The sequence below is a fragment of the Eurytemora carolleeae genome, unplaced genomic scaffold, assembly GCF_000591075.1.
Source record: "Eurytemora carolleeae unplaced genomic scaffold, Eaff_2.0 scaffold358, whole genome shotgun sequence".
NCBI lineage: Eukaryota > Metazoa > Arthropoda > Copepoda > Calanoida > Temoridae > Eurytemora > Eurytemora carolleeae.
Window position 1 is genome coordinate 138,639 of NW_019396328.1, and position 16,605 is coordinate 155,243.

At 32.3% G+C, this 16,605-nt stretch overlaps 2 protein-coding genes and 2 long non-coding RNA genes across 5 annotated transcripts in view; all 4 read left to right on the forward strand.

Annotated features, from left to right (window-relative positions):
* LOC111701038 (uncharacterized) overlaps positions 1–3,649 on the forward strand; it is a 5,421-nt gene extending 1,772 nt beyond the window's left edge. Inside the window, exons 2-3 of the long non-coding RNA XR_002765126.1 lie at positions 2,262–2,295; positions 3,593–3,649. This is a non-coding gene — a long non-coding RNA (uncharacterized LOC111701038). The remainder of the gene's footprint in view (positions 1–2,261; positions 2,296–3,592) is intronic.
* Positions 3,650–5,076: 1,427 nt separating this feature from the next.
* LOC111701039 (uncharacterized) lies at positions 5,077–6,626 on the forward strand. The gene is made up of 3 exons (XR_002765127.1): positions 5,077–5,169; positions 5,785–5,851; positions 6,422–6,626. It is a non-coding gene; the product is annotated as an uncharacterized LOC111701039 (long non-coding RNA).
* A 1,257-nt stretch (positions 6,627–7,883) lies between these two features.
* On the forward strand, positions 7,884–11,807 carry LOC111701036 (dynein light chain 4, axonemal). 2 transcript variants are annotated; one of them, XM_023472154.1, is made up of 7 exons: positions 7,884–7,997; positions 8,568–8,767; positions 8,836–8,860; positions 9,508–9,547; positions 10,789–10,842; positions 11,058–11,135; positions 11,675–11,807. In XM_023472154.1, the coding sequence occupies exons 2-7, from the start codon at positions 8,731–8,733 to the stop codon at positions 11,759–11,761; spliced, it is 321 nt and encodes a 106-aa protein (XP_023327922.1). In that variant the 5' UTR covers positions 7,884–7,997; positions 8,568–8,730; the 3' UTR covers positions 11,762–11,807. The 2 variants fall into 2 exon arrangements, with proteins under 2 accessions (XP_023327922.1, XP_023327921.1); XM_023472153.1 differs by lacking the exon at positions 7,884–7,997 and having other exon boundaries at positions 8,522–8,767.
* Positions 11,808–14,589: 2,782 nt separating this feature from the next.
* The window catches only part of LOC111701035 (nucleolar protein 12), a 4,620-nt gene continuing 2,604 nt past the window's right edge, over positions 14,590–16,605 (forward strand). The window contains exon 1 of the mRNA XM_023472151.1: positions 14,590–14,973. Coding sequence (XP_023327919.1) covers positions 14,830–14,973 — 144 coding nt within the window. The 5' untranslated portion in view covers positions 14,590–14,829. The remainder of the gene's footprint in view (positions 14,974–16,605) is intronic.

Genomic DNA, 16,605 nt, shown 5'->3' on the forward strand with positions numbered 1-16,605 from the left:
CCCCCCCCCCCGGCCCCTCCCCTCACCTGTATCAAACAAACTATCTCTTCTGTCCCACCCCTAATTGTATTTATATCAATTAAATCGGTCACATTTGTATCTACAGTGTTTTGTATAACTGAAATTTGATTTCTAAGAAAAGAAACAGAAATGTGTTTTCGAATGTTTCATTTTCTAAATCCATTTGCGGCGGATAATTTAATATTTTACTGAAACCCCGGTCTAATTCTACATCAAGGGGGGGGAGGGCATTTTAAGAGTTGTAAAGAAAATGCCTGAATGTCTGCTATAGTGCCTAGTGCCTGGGTTTATGTGTATGCAGACCTAGAGATGCAACTCTAGCTTTACACGTGGATATCATAAGACATGATGTTCTAGAAAACATGGTACGTATGTCTTGGAGGATTTTATGGTTTCCATGTCTACTCACAGAGTAAAGCCCAATCAGCTGTTGAGGGCGTTTTTGTCGATTTCCCCCTTCCTTATTTCCTCCATGTTTCTTGGTTTAAGGTTTTTGAACCATCCGGTTTACTCCGTATACTAGGTTAGAAGGAGGAAAAAGCCGGTATCCCTGACCCAACCCTGAGCTGTTGGAACCCAGGAATTAAACCTTGCTCCGTACCCAACCCTTAGCACTGCTCTGCTCTGCTCCAACTTGCGATCTTCTTACTTCCTCTTCCTCAAAGGGGAATGGGGAGTATATTTAGTTGTATGGGTTTAAAACAGAGAAAGTAAAATAGCTGAGCATTTATAGAAATTTAATTTTAATGAATTTGGGTAAAGCTGAAATTATGGAGTGGCATGTACAATTCACACCAGTTCCCTTAAACGCTTTTTATAATCAAGAATGATTAAGATTTCAATTTTGGAAAATATTATTTTTCACTGTCTCTGGCAGTTTTCTCTCTCAAAAACAATTAAAGAAATTGTCAGGATTCGACACTTTGAACATAAAAATGACGATGAAATCATCTTAGACATTGTTTAAATGAGGGCGATAAAAGGGGACAGAGAAAATAAAAAAATCTGGCTACGGAAACTAAATAGTAAAAGAATATAAAATTTAAAATGTAATGAAAGTAGACAAAAAAAGCATTAAACTAAGATTAACGGTTAGAAGATGGTTGTAATGTTTAAAGGGACTAAATGTATATTATATAAGCGTATTTCATGTTACCCTCCTCCGTTTAAAGAGTGGCGTGCGCTGATTCACACCGGTACCTTTAAACCTTTATAAGATCATTAAAAGATATTGTCGTTTTCTAGTTTGAAAAGTCTTTAATTCTCACAATTTCTTTGCCAGTTTATAAATACAGGGTCACTTGAAATTACGTTTACAGACCCTTTAAATGATTTCTTTGTTAAAAAATTCCAAGGTGTGGCTGCAAAATCTCATTAAACTACCAACTATCCTAACTACCAATCTACCAACCTAACAACGCAATGACCAATAAACCTACCTACCAATCTACTAACTTATCATACGCAATGATCAATGAACTTACCTACCAACCTGACAACGGATTGACCAGGGAGCAAGGAATAGAAGGGAGAGACAACTGACGCGGTTCGCCCTACCATATGATTATACATGCTTTGCAGACGGTACTCCATCTATCTATGTTGTCTGGTAAGCTATCTATGTTGTCTGACAAGCTATCTCTGTTGTCTGGTAAGCTATCTATGTTGTCTGACAAGCTATTCTGTTGTCTGACAAGCTATTCTGTTGTCTGGTAAGCTATCTATGCTGTCTGGTAATGCAGGTCCGGTTATCTNTTTTACCGCCTTTGAGTTTTGACCAATATCCCCTAGCAAAAGTCCTAGTTGCGCCTCTGAACTATACCCTATCTATCTAACTAGTAACCTATCTTCCTTTTTACCATACTAGCAAACCTAACTAATTATATTTCTATTTATCAGTCTATTTAGTAAAAATTTCAACGTTATTTTATTACCATTGCTACAGCAATGCATTACCATTTGTTGATGCAAAGAGAAGGGCTGGGCGCTAGGTTTACGACCTATGCTGGAGCCTGGATACTGCCTTGCACACTGTCATTTTTTTCCATTCAAATTTTCTGAAACAAAGAAAGAAAACTTAACAAGGGTAGGGGGGNATGTAACTATCTATCCAACTATCTAGCAGACCTGAAATCTTAAAACTTGATTTTGAACGAACAAGTTTCTTACAGATAATTCTACCTTTTTCTTCATGAACAATAATATTTATTTATTAAAAACTAAAACTTAATATATTTTAGATTGCAGAGCCTCTGAATCTTGCATCCCTATTAGGTAAATTTTTGTTCATGGTAAAAAAATATAAAATACGCCATAGTTAAAGGTTGTTTGTTTGTGCAATTGCAAATAATGTTTGCTGAATCAACAAGATTTATCAGAGCCTTAGAGGTGGAATTATTTTGCAATGCAGAGCAAATATTTATCATGCACATTTTTAGACGTTCATGGTGAATACTCGAATAAAGTACATGGGTTTTAAGCTTGAAGGAAACACAAAATATGGGACGCTCTGTATGCTTAGTCTTGTTTAGATAGATACAAAGTTATGCATAGAGAATAGAATTTATATTTAAGGGGAATTTAAAGAATCTCTCGGTATGAATTTTTTCAGTCCCTTTCAGCCTGAAAGGGAGTTCTTAGTGTACAAATCATGTAAATGTTCACAAATTATATGCAGTAGAGTACATTAATACAGAATGTTCCCTAGACTATTCATTAAAAATTCGAATTTTTTAAAGCTGTTAAATAAACTTTATAATGAATTAGGTGAATAAAAAACAACATCATTTGATTTATAATTTGGTTTTCTTTTACTATTAATTTTAGATTTTCTATAAAATGATATTCCAGGGCCCAAAAGGTTATATAGCATAAATATGTGAAGTACACCTGCAGTATTGAAACAGTACAACAAAATGGCCGTTTTACACTTTTTTCTAGTAAATTCCTCTCTAATTTATATTCTATTCTCTATGAAGTTATGGCTAAAGCTTAAAAATGTTCATTATTTATCATTTGATTATCTAATCTTAATGAAACTTCATTTTAAAGTTGGAAAAACAAAACTAGAAGACTTAACAAAAATCTGAAATGTCATTTTGTAAATAAAAAATATTTGATTAGAACAGGAAAATGTTGTTTTCATATTAAACTCTGAAATATCATTTAGCTATCTTAACATCGGAAATGTTTTTGTCATGATCTCAAGTATTTATTTTGTGATGCAAATTATGAAAATCACATAATGAAAAATTCATTTTAAAGTGATTCTTGTCCGTCTTGAAATGATTATCTGCCAGCATTTTTTTTTGTTGCAGAGTTTAGATGATAAATTTCATTGTAAAAGAGAAGAAAAAACAGACAAGAAACCTTGAATAAATCTATGATTGTCATCTTTTGCTACTTTCGAATATTAATTAATTTAAGAAAATTAAATATGACAAAATGTATCTTTGTGAAGGTTTTTTCGAGAAAATCAATTGTTTTTCATTTTTATGTTATAACCAAAAAAGCAGAAAATTATGATCAATTACTTAAAGAATTTTATCTAATAATTCTTTATACTATTAAGATCATGCGACGAGATAGTTCAGCAGCTTCAGATTGCTAAATCAACATCAGACAGGGAAACCAAGCATTCAAATCTCTTTACACAGTTTTCATGTTTTGTGTAGCACACCTGCCATGCATCAGGAATAAGTATATTCCTACACGTGCCTGAAAAAATGTCATACAATCGAAGGCTACTAATGTAGACCTATCTAAAACCTTTTATAAAGTTGAGATTATCATAACCTTCGAGTCTGTGAGTTGTGACTCAAAATAATCAAAATTTAATTTGTTTTTATTTTAGAAGAGGTCGGAGAACTCATCAACATTTTCCACGATATCGCTGGAACAGTTCATATCGTTGGAGATAATCAAATATTGATCAAGGTAGGGTTAATTATAATCAAATATTGATCAAGGTAGGGTTAATTATGACAAGATTATTTAATATCTATCTATCTAGATATCTGAATAAAGTATTTATCTATCTAGATATCTGAGTATAGTATCTATCTATCTAGATATCTGAGTATAGTATCTATCTATCTAGGGATCTGAGTATAGTATCTATCTATTTAGGGATCTGAGTATAGTATCTATCTATTTAGATATCTGAATAAAGTATTTATCTATCTAGGGATCTGAGTATAGTATTTATCATCTAGGGATCTGAGTATAGTATTTATTTATCTAGGGATCTGAGTATAGTATCTATCTATCTAGGGATCTGAGTATAGTATTTATCTACCTAGGGATCTGAGTATAGTATCTATCTATCTAGGGATCTGAGTATAGTATTTATCTATCTAGGTATCTGAGTATATTATCTATCTATCTATCTAGGGATCTGAGTATAGTATTTATCTATCTAGGGATCTGAGTATAGTATTTATCTATCTAGGTATCTGAGTATAGTATCTATCTATCTAGGGATCTGAGTTTAGTATCTATCTATCTAGGGATCTGAGTTTAGTAAATATCTATCTAAGGATCTGAGTATAGTATCTATCTATCTAGGTATCTGAGTATAGTATCTATCTATCTAGGAATCTGAGTATAGTATCTATCTATCTAGGGCTCTGAGTATAGTATTTATCTATCTAGGGATCTGAGTATAGTATTTTTAGTATTTATCTATCTAGGGATTTGAATATGACGGGGAAGGACCAGATGCTTTCTTCCTTGCAGGAGAATCAGGAACCAAACCTAACTCCAGAAGTACATCAAGTATGTTTAAACAGGATGACAGACAGGACTGTGACAGGACAGATTTGACAGACAGGACAGATATAACAGACAGGACAGACATAATAGACATGACAGATATGACAGACAGGAAAAATTTGACAGATATGACAGACAGGAAAGATATGACAGATGTGACAGACAGGACAGAAAGAACAGACAGGACAGGAAGGAAAGACAGCATCGATAGTATCAGACAGCAACCATGAGCAACAGACAGCAACAGACAGGACTGGGAAAAACAGAACATATAGTTCTAGATGTGAATACTGATATACCAATCCTACCTGCCTTCGACGGGTCTAAGGATGTTCTACTCACACTTCCCTCTGGAAAATCAACCAGAAATATCAGGTTTACATCTTTATTATGATTATGCTTGTTCGAAGCAATTGCAGTGCTTAGGATCCTGATCTGTGACATTTTGGCTCCCTGGATCCAGATCAGCAAAAATATGCGGATCCGTTGATTCGGTTCCAAGGGCAAAGTTTCAACCAAAACTTGATATTGTCCTCTCAAAACACAGATCTCAATTGTTGACTAATAAAGAGATTAATAACAACTTCCTTATCTCTAAATAGGTCATTTTAAATTTTACATAAAAATGAGCGATTTTTTTTTACATTTTTCAGTTGATAATAAGGTTGCGAAATCTGGGACCTGGATCCGGATCCGCATCAAAATGAAAAGCATCCTAATTAGTAATCACTGCTCACAAGTAGGCTGTATTCAATGACTAAATAATAAACACTGCATATCGAATCTAAAACGCCCAGCTAGATAGGCAAGCATGCTATATATTTAGTAAAAAAAAAAACACTTTTGCCAGCCATCATAAAGCATCTTTTGGTTCCAAAGATTAAAATTTGACGATATTATTTAATTTCGGAAATAAATTTTTGCTGAAATTTTAAGTCACAAATATGCTATTTAATTTTAGTCAAATAATTCTGATTAAATTATGTTCAGATGGATCGCTGTGTGGTGCAGAGATTATAAAGTGAATTTTGGATACATTACTTTTCCTTAAAACAAGGTATACTCAGGGGTATATATTTTCTTTAAAAATGTTAAAAAAATTATTCAGGTAGGTATGTTGTGCATAGCGCCAAACATTAATTTAAGGGTTTAATAGGGGAAAATTAATAAAAAGAATGAAGAAACTTGCATTTAGTTCTTTAATTTAATCATTTTATCCAACATTATCAAAAAAAATCATATTTTCTATTTACAGTGATAACCAAAAAACTCTAAAATAGGAAGGCGACTTTATAGCAATATTTAGTGTATTTGATGCTGTTACAAAGCAAATAATTAAGCGAATTACTGTTTTCCATGCTTATCGGATTATTTCAAGCCATAACTTGAGTCTAAAAGTCGTCTTCCTATTTCAGAGTTTTCTGATTATCACTGAATAATTGTCAAATTATGCTCATATCCTGTGTATATTTTTTCATGAAAAAAATAAAGTTACTAATGAAGTTTTAAAAAGCCAGTCTAATGTTTCGTACCTATTAATGAATCCTTATTTTTCTTACTTGTTATTTTTCTTAAATAAGGCTCTCAAGAAGGTTGCGAAAGAAAAATTATTAAACATTTTTTTCAGATTTTGGGGTATTCCACCTATCTCCCTCTACAATTCATGGAGTATTATGATTTTTAAATATTGTTTTGAAAACATTCAATTCATATATTTTACGTTAATCTATCTGATGTTGCAAATGTTAAAAATTCATTTTATAAAAATTTGATGAAAAGTTTTGCTAGGAATAAATCTTATGTATGTCGAATAAATCGTTAAGTTGTTCAAAGTTTTATTGATCATTATAAATAATTGACCTAAAATATAGTTGCTATGCAAATTTTCACTTTTTATTTTTTAAATTGGAATGTATGAAACAAAAGAATATTTACTTGCTTATAAAAAATCTTATTTTGACGCTGTTATTTTAATGTATGTATTGTGATAAAGGCATAACGTAATAAACAATACTTTTTTAATATCTATTACTTAATTTTTTATTTTTATTTAGTAATTTCAACAAGTTTTCATTAAAACTAAACTTAAAAACCCTACAAAGATTTTAAGTGAAAGAAAATTACCCCCCTCAGGGGCCACAGCCTGTTAACTGTAGAGGTGTTCTAATAAAGACGACAACAAATAGTAAAGTTGGATTTATGTAAGAAATGTTAATTGTGACTTAATTCCAGGGGCGTAAGTAAGGATTCTGTAGGGGGGGGGGAGGTGGATTTTTGTTACAAAAAACATTCCCTTGGTTCTACAAACAAGCACAAATTTAAACAATTTATATTTACAAATTTATTTAAGACGATTTGAAAGTGATAATTTAATCCACCATGTTTTGGATTGAATGAAGAAACAAAAAGGGAAGAGGGAGGAGTGGGAAAATGGTTGAAAGGATGAGGGGGGGTGGTCTCCTACTGGAATAAACAATAACAATAACAATGCAGATAAATTAAACTTTCAACTCTTCACAGTAGAGTTTTATTTAGGCTGGCTTAAGCCTGAACAGTTCAAATTCACAAAAGAGACATTGATTTTTTTTGTACAGTGAACCCTACAGAACTGTTGATTAGTAAGACGACTGTTAGAATTAAGTACACCCTCCCACGAAAAATGACAGTTGGAAAATAGTTCAGAATGTCCTGTTCCATAATTTGTTAAGTTGTTTAATACCAAAGACAATAATAAAATATTATATAAGAGTCATCTTATATACTAAAATTTACTTCAAAGTAAAATATATTTGTACAAAAGATTTTTTAAACGAAATAATCTGCTAACAGCCTTTAATATCTAATACAGTGTATGGAAGACGACATTTAAAACTATTTACCAACTGTCATGTTTCGTGGGACACCCTGTAGCTTAATGAACATGAAACAGTGCAGTGTACACAGACCCATTTCACTTAATAAGTTTATTTTCAACCCACTGCACTGGACGGGTTTAACAGTATTCTTTAAAACCAAATCAAATACACAAAATATTGCTTTAATATCGTCTTCCTATGCCACAGCTTTATGGATTTTATTTTATTGAATACTCGAGAGATTAGAAGATTAGTTTCAGAGAAAAAAAACTATTTTTGATGAAAAACTTTGACTGGTCTTGACTGGTATAATCCTCGAGTTCGAATTGCATTGTTTTGGTTTAGAAGGTTCCAAATTTTACATATTCTAATATTTCAAAATTTTTATTTCATTGGAATAAAGGTACCCGAATATTGCATAGCTTTAAGGTTTAGATTAAATAAATTAATACCTGTTTTCTTATGGCTAATTTTAAAATTTTTACAATTGTTTACTAATATTGATATACAGGGTGTCCCAAAAAACATGGGAATTCAGTGACGAATTCGATATCGTCTTTTCAAATAATTCTTTGATTTAGTATAGTGATACCTACTGAGAAAGCTGTAATCTGTAAGAGTTTCGTCTGCTATGTTTACATTTTGTTTGTTTATGTTTTGACTGCATACGGTTGTACTTAGTAAAACAAGAAAATTACAGTATACAAACAGAGTAAACTTGTCCGTATTCACTGTTCATCTTGCGGAGACATTATAGACACATCTTTGCAGTCTTTTACCCTTTTCATTAAATGAACTCTAGCAGACATAATAATATTAGGTCTTTTGAAATTAGGTATTACAATGCTAATTCATAACAAAGACGATATCGAATTCGTCACTGAATTCCCATGTTTTTTGGGACACCCTGTACTATAGGTTAGGCCGGAATCAACTTATAATGAAGAAATATGCAGTATGCTCTCGGTATAGTTTATGGCCTATAAAATTAGTAAAGGATTAGCGTACATCATCACTCTATACACTGTAACCTTGTTGAGTGAAACCCACCTTTACAGCAAAAAAATATTTTAAAAATAAAATGGGAGACGATGCAGGGAAAAAGGAGGAAGATGCAGGTCTAAAAATTAAATCAATTATTTACAATTTAAGTTTTTTTATTTTCATAAAATCATATTTTTTTCAGGTCGAAAAATTGTTTTCTCCTACGGGTAAGTAAAAACCATAGATAAATGAATATACAGTAAAAACAAAGACACAATACTAAATATTTACTTTACATTGTTTTTATATTCATCACATTACATGTATGCATGGTGACGGTGTTGCGCAATACACAATAAAAAATCAGAATTAAAAACCACTTGAAATTCAAACAATTCTGCAAAAAACGACGAAAAAAAACTTTTAAGTTGCACAGATTTCCATCTTTGATGTAACTCTCAATGATAAATACAAATGCAAACATTTTTTAGAGTGCTTTTTATTCCCAGAGTTGTATTAAAGGGATTGTTTGGGAAACCTTACTTGAATTTGATATCGATTAGTATAAAAAAAGCAATCTTAAATCATTCAATTTTTTTCAACCTAATCCTTTAACTTTTTCATATGAAAGATTCCGACTTAAAAAATCAGCTATAACCGACTTTTTACAATTCTCTCTTTACTAAAACATCAGAGAAAACAAGATTGCTACTAATCATTTTCAAATCCAATTCAGACTTAATTTTTTCACGGACACACTTGAAGAATAAACTAGTAAACCACACCATGGGCCTGAGATTGCATGTCGTCCTTTTTTGACCTCTGTAGATTCTGTTACAATAGACTCAGGCCCATGGTGACCACCTGATTCCAGGTTTGTGAGCAAATCAGATATGCCAACTGAGATGAAAAAGGTAGATAAATCAGATATGCCAACTGAGATGAAAAAGGTAGATAAATCAGATATGCCAACTGAGATGAAAAAGGTAGATAAATCAGATATGCCAACTGAGATAAAAAGGTAGATAAATCAGATATGCCAACTGAGATGAAAAAGGTAGATAAATCTGATATGCCGACTGAGATAAAAAAGGTAGATAATTCAGATATGCCAACAGAGATAAAAAAGGTAGATAAATGTTTAATGTTGTTAACCCTATGGAGGCTGGGGGATCTGAATCTATGTATAGCCTGGGAGGTGGGCCCCCCCCTGGATAAGGCCTTAGAGAAAGGGTTGAAATGAATGTTCATAGTCCAATTTTTTAAGGCCAGCTCATTGGAAAAAAATTATACCCATAACTCTAATAGTTTGTGTGCTAGGGAAGGTTGAAAACAATGCCAAAAAAAAAGTAAAAAAAGGTAAAAAATATTTTTTGTTTTAAACAAATAGCAAAGTTTGACACATGTTTCTAATCGTTTTTTCATTGGCTTTTAAAAAATATAATTTTTAGATCTGTAACTTTATTCACAAAAAAGTGATGGGCTATTTTAGATTTTTTTACACAGACCGGCCTTTTTACCGCCCTGTACCCTACCTTAATCAATAAAAAAAAGATTTACAAAAAATCCTTTAAATTTCTATTCATTAAAAGTCACAAATTTCACCGGGATAATGTCAAAACTGAGAGTGCTAGGACAAAAAAAAATAGATGGGGGCGTGAAACGCCCCCCCCCCACCCAGCCTGTTTAGGGTTACTGTACAGCAGGATCATTTTAGTGTACTGCCTGCACGATATATTTCAGGTTGTTAATGTATGTACTGCAGGATGTGTTTAATGTTGTTAATGTACTGCAGGATGTGTTTAATATTTTTCATGTACTGTAACGATGTTTTTTATATTGTTCATGTAATGCAGGATGTGTTTAATGTTGTTAATGTACTGCAGGATGTGTTTAATGTTGTTATGTACTGCAGGATGTGTTTAATGTTGTTAATTTACTGTAGGATGTGTTTAATATTTTTCATGTACTGTAACGATGTGTTTTATATTGTTAATGTACTGCAGGATTTGTTTAATGTTGTTAATGTACTGCAGGATGTGTTTAATTTTGTTAATGTACTGCAGGGTGTGTTTTATATTATTCATGTACTGCAGGTTGTGTTTAATGTTGTTAATGTACTGCAGGATATGTTAATATTCTTACTGTACTGCAGGATGTTGTTGATATTTGTATTTCAAGTTTGGAGAAGCATTCTATCAACTCAGAGGTAACAATTGATTGGTTGAAACACTTGATCAGTTTACTTTTAAAAAGAGGGTTACGATTGATGATAATATTCATTACACGCAGGTCTGAATAATTTTCTGCAAACTGTTAATAGAACTGTAATAAATCCTTTACGCACTTCAACTGAATCACTTTTATTGAATTTTTCTTTTTAATTCAAAGAATAATTTTATATTTAATTATTTTTTATTATAGTGTGCTGAAATTATAAAAGTAACAATGGATGAGAAGTTTGGCGGACATTGGAACGTTATTGTTGGAGATGGATTTCAGGTTTCACATTCAAAACCAATAAACACCAGTTCTGCTCAAATCTATGCTTAGTTATTTCCGGAAATTTCCGGAAAATTAATTCTCAGAATTTTCGTAAACAATTCTTTTGTCTACAGTCTACTGTATTTTGTTTACAGGCTGATTGTGCCGATCTACTGAATTTTGTTTACAGGGTGATTGTACCGATCTACTGAATTTTGTTAAAAGGTTTGTTGTACCCACGATCTTCTATATTTTATTACAGGTTGATTGTACCGATCTACTGTATTTTGTTTACAGGTTGATTGTATCTATGATCTACTATATTTTGTTTACAGGTTGATTGTACCTACAATCTATTGTATTTTGTTTACAGGTTGATTGTACCTACGATCAACTATATTTTGTTTACAGCTTGACTTTACCTACGATCTACAGTATTTTGTTTACAGGTTGATTGTACCTACAATCTACTATATTTTGTTTACAGGTTGATTGTACCGATCTACTTTATTTTGTTTACAGTTTGATTGTACCGATCTACTATATTTTGTTTACAGGTTGATTGTACCTACGATTTAGAGTCGCAGATGACACTTTTGTTTGCTGGGACTACAGCAGTTTTTATCTGGAAGTGTTCAGATTGAATTATAATATGTCTTCTTACCATTGAAAATAAATATTTAACTTTTAGATTTTTATTCAACCCTTTCTTGAAGGTTTCTAGTGCTTTAATTTATAATTAAAAGGGAGGTACGATTAACGGTTTAAAATGCGGTTTCCTTGGAATCTAAACTTTCGCTCTAAAAGTTTATTATAGAATGTTTAAACTAGTACAAGTACAATCCCATGGTTCCACCGAGTTTCCCAATCAAAATTTAAGGCAAATCGGTCCAGGGGTTTATGAGTTTAGCTCGGACAGACAAACAGAGATAACTACTTCAAATATATATATATATACCTTATACATACAGGCCTAGCTGCCTGAATGTGTCTGGCAACCTTTCACTGCATGATAGGCTTTTTGACGACTTCACAATAATCTGAGATGCACATTCTATTTCAAAATTGCATGTTGGACAACTGTGCCTTTATTGCACACAGCTGAATTTTTATTCTGATTAAGAATATTAACCGAAGCGATTTTTCACAACGATTAGAAAATCGTTTTCCGTTTTGAAAAATCGCGTTGGTAAATATCTTTTATCAGAGCAAATATTTTGCTCTGTGTAATAAGAGCAAACTTATCTAATAGGATATGCATCTCAGATCCTTGTGAAGCCTTCAAAAAGCCTAAAAACTTTGAATGTTTAGAAACGGGCCTTAAAACAATGCCCTTCAGTACTCCCTCCCTGGGCTCCCTCCTAGCAAACTAACCAAATCCCCACCTCCCCCTCCCTGCTCCCTCCTAGCAAACTAACCAAATCCCCACCTCCCCCTCCCTGCTCCCTCTTAGCAAACTAAACTAAATCCGCCCCCCCCCTCCTACTTCCCTGGTTCCTGCTCCCTCCTAGCAAACTAATCAATTTTTTGAAAAATGTTTAAAAAAGAACTTTATCTGTTAAATCAGTATTCATCAAGAGACAATTCATTAAAGGATATCTTTGTGATTGATCATGAATAATAATGTTGTACTCACTTCTTCAATAAAAAATTGATCCCTTAAATTTCAACTCAATCACAATAAATAGCAGTAACTACTAACTTATATTGAATAATAATTTTGTACTCACTTCTTCAATAAAAAATTGATCCCTTAAACTTCAACTCAATCACAATAAATAGCAGTAACTACTAACTATATATTGAATGCCGATTTAAATGGACTGTAAAGGTAAAATAAAAGGGGGGTATAGGCTAAAAATTGTAGGAGTTGATCACGACCAATAATAGTTCTATCTGATGTATCTGTCTCGAGAAATTGATAAATTGATATACAACTATGTCAACTTCTAAAATTTTTGGGCCTTAACAGTCCCTTTAAGCAATTTGTATTTGCAGTGGAGCACCCCAAGGTAAAGTACTGAGGACATCATATTTCCCGATGCATGACACATTTTAACATCATCATCATCATATATTCAAATACAAGGATTTTTAACGCTCCGTGCTCGTCTTATACTCAAGACGTTTTGCCAGTATATAATTTTCAGGGACAGTTTGAATTAAAAGTTAAAGATGGTTTAATTTTATTTGTCATGCCATGATTTGTCTAGTTGCACATTTTTTACGATATTTATTCCAACAATGCAAAATTTTCAGAAGAGTAATTGAGAAAATCCAGATTATCATTGAAAATTCAGAGAAAAGCGCGACTGCTGAAAGAACAAAATTTCAATTCAATTTATATATTTGACCATCTCATGTATATAGTAGCAATCTTTGTATTTGGTTGTATTTCCGATCATAACTCATGAACCCTTTGACCGATTTGCCTCAAATTTTTATTGAGGAACTCAATAGAACATGGAAATATTTTCTTATTAGGTTTTAAAATTCTAAGCTGAGTAAGCTTACTTATTTAGAGAGTTTTAAACTTGCACGGCAAATCCTTTCGATTTAAAGCAAAAAATATGGAAATTAGATTTTAAATGGATTTTATAGGTACCTATGTGTATATATAAGCGCCCTCTAAGGCTAGAAAGAAGGGCGCGAAGCGCCTTGAATTTCTAGTATATATATATATATAAAGGTATGTGAATCGTGAATTGAATAATTACGTTTAAATCTTTTTAAAATTAATCAACATGGTTTAAACTTTTAGTTCGCTATGCATTTTACATTGATCGATGAAATTGAAAATGATGTTACTGGAATGATAATCTAAGAAGTTGATAACACCGGATGATTTATTGAAAACGGAACCTAGATCGTTTTATATCCAGGAGTCAGGGACATTTTATATCAATGGATAGAAGGATAGATAGATAGATAGATAGATAGATAGATAGATAGATAGATAGATAGATAGATAGATGGATAGATAGATAGATAGATAGTAGATAGATAGATAGTAGATAAATAGATAGTATGTAGAAAGATAGTAGATAGATAGATAGTCGATACAAGGAAGATACACCAGGAACCTAGATAGTTTTATATCCAGGAGTCAGGGACATTTAATCAATAGATAGATAGATAGTAGATACAAGGAAGATACACCAGGAACCTAGATCGTTTTATATCCAGGAGTCAGGAACATTTTATATCAATGGATAGATAGATAGATAGTAGATACAAAGAAGATGCACCGGGAACCTAGATTGTTTCTAAAACAAAGTAGTGGTGAAGAGGATCTGCCCCTCTGTCCATGGAGGGTCTCACTTTAATTACGTTTACAGTCTCTTTAATTACTGAACTAAAAGAAAGTTTGATATGTAATATAATATCTGTAGCTAATGCAAAATACATTTAAATTTGAATATTTTCAACATTTTATTAGTTTTGGACTTTTCCAGACTTTGAGGAAGATTCTCTATAACCCTGTGCAGTGTGGAGTCCTGGATGATGTTGTCATCTGTACATTTTTCAGTCTTCTTTTTAAAAATTTGTGAAATGTTTCTAAACCTGTTTTCTTCATGGGCGCCGGCGCCACCCACAGGATCTATCTATCTATCTATTTATCCGGGCGCATGAATGTAGGCCCCGGCGCCAACCTCCGGCGCTAGGAAAGCGTGCACGCACGCTAGTATTCAGTATTAACTAAAGAGCAGGGATGGGAGCTCTAGCCTCCCTACCGTTCTGTGCCCGGGGTAGGGATGATAATAACAACCTCCCTGACCTCCCAGACCTAAACTCTGACCTCGAAACTATTCAAGAGGTTGTCGAGGTCCAGCCCGAGGCCACCAGCACACCTAAGGAACCTACAGCTCGAGAAAAATTTATTCCTAAAGTAGTGATTTTGTTTTCTTAAAATACTAGATAATAATTACATAATTAACAAAAATATTGAAACATTATATGAACTATAGCTTAGATTTCAAAACAATTTAACCGTAAGGAGTGTCAAAAGGGGGGGGGGGCGCTCTGCATGTGATTATAGAGCAAAATGATATAATAAACAAAAAGAGTGGAAGGAGGGTTTTAAGTNTGTATTCCTTGATATAGTGGGTGAAGGAAGGAATGGTGAAGGGGGGGAGGGAAATTCACCTGCCAAGATTACGCAATCTGCGTAAACGTTATGTGAACTATTGCGTACAGCGCGTCAATAATCAAATCCTCTTTATAATAGTAAATATATATTCATCAAATTCATTCAATGCAAAGGGAAGAAGATAAAGAAATAAAAAACATGAAATTTACGTAAATGTTCTATTATAATGTTCTATTATATGACGGAAAATTTTCAGGGTTAAAATTAAAAAAATAACAGCAATCTGTAATCCTCTAACCGCTGAATTTTTAAAATTGATGGATACAAATAAAAATAATCACATCCTAGGTTCGTGATTGAAAATTTTCTGTGCAAAGGTTTAAAAATAAGTATTTATAATAATAGTTTTGGATGGCATGAGAAAAATCTTACATTGACAATGAACGTTTGAAAGGAGAAATTTTAACGAAATAATTACACGCATATAAAGTTTATATATATTATACAGTGTATATATATTATACAGTGTGACAAATTTTTAATCTAATGAATTGCTTAATATTGTGAATGGTTTGATATCTTAATAAAGGGCGTCGCAATAAACATTGAAGTTAGTTAACATCTGTTTTTCATCTTAAAAATTGACTAAAATGTAAAAAAATCAGGTTTATTTTTTATTTCAAATTTTTGGAAAGCTCAGAAGTAATAACGATTTTTACTTTCTAATATCAGAGACGATTTTAATGTCACAAATTGAATTCCCATGTTTATAGGGCACCCTGTATGTATGTATGTATAGTGAGACAGTATATAAAGTTCTGAACTAGCAGACTGGAATTAATTTTCATGAAGCAAGGTCATGATACCCTTTAAACCTTAAGCCTGCATGTATATAGGCATATAATCTTAATAGGTCTGCAGGTTGCATATATCTATATATTTAAGTTATTAACTATGACAAATTCCGCTAACTCCGCGCCTCTATTTCTAATTTTCTATTGAACTGTTTTTAAAACATGTTTGAAATCTGTGACAATCTGACAAACTTACTAGAAATTTAACAATTCGTTTTTTTTGGGTCATATAATTAAAAAATTAGTCCCCCCCCCCCATCTACAAGAAACTCTAATACAAGCCAATTCCTTCTGTTAAGTTCTTGGGGAGAGAAAAGAGGAGTTGAAACTTGAAGTATTGAAACTATTTAAAACTTGAAGTATTGAAACTATTTAAAACTTGAAATATTGAAACTATTTAAAACTAGAAGTATTGAAACAATTTAAAACTTGAAGTATTGAAACTATTTAAAACTAGAAGTATTGAAACTATTTAAAACTAGAAGTATTGAAACTATTTAAAACTTGAAGTATTGAAACTATTTAAAACTTGAAGTATTGAAAC

Bases quoted from the DNA above. Each gene is read 5' to 3' on its own strand.
- LOC111701036 (XM_023472154.1), top strand. From the start codon at position 8,731: ATGGGAGACGATGCAGGGAAAAAGGAGGAAGATGCAG. The intron at 8,861-9,507 runs GTAAGTAAAAAC...ACCTGATTCCAG, and splicing joins AAAATTGTTTTCTCCTACGG to GTTTGTGAGCAAATCAGATA. The intron at 11,136-11,674 runs GTTTCACATTCA...TTTTGTTTACAG, and splicing joins TTGTTGGAGATGGATTTCAG to GTTGATTGTACCTACGATTT.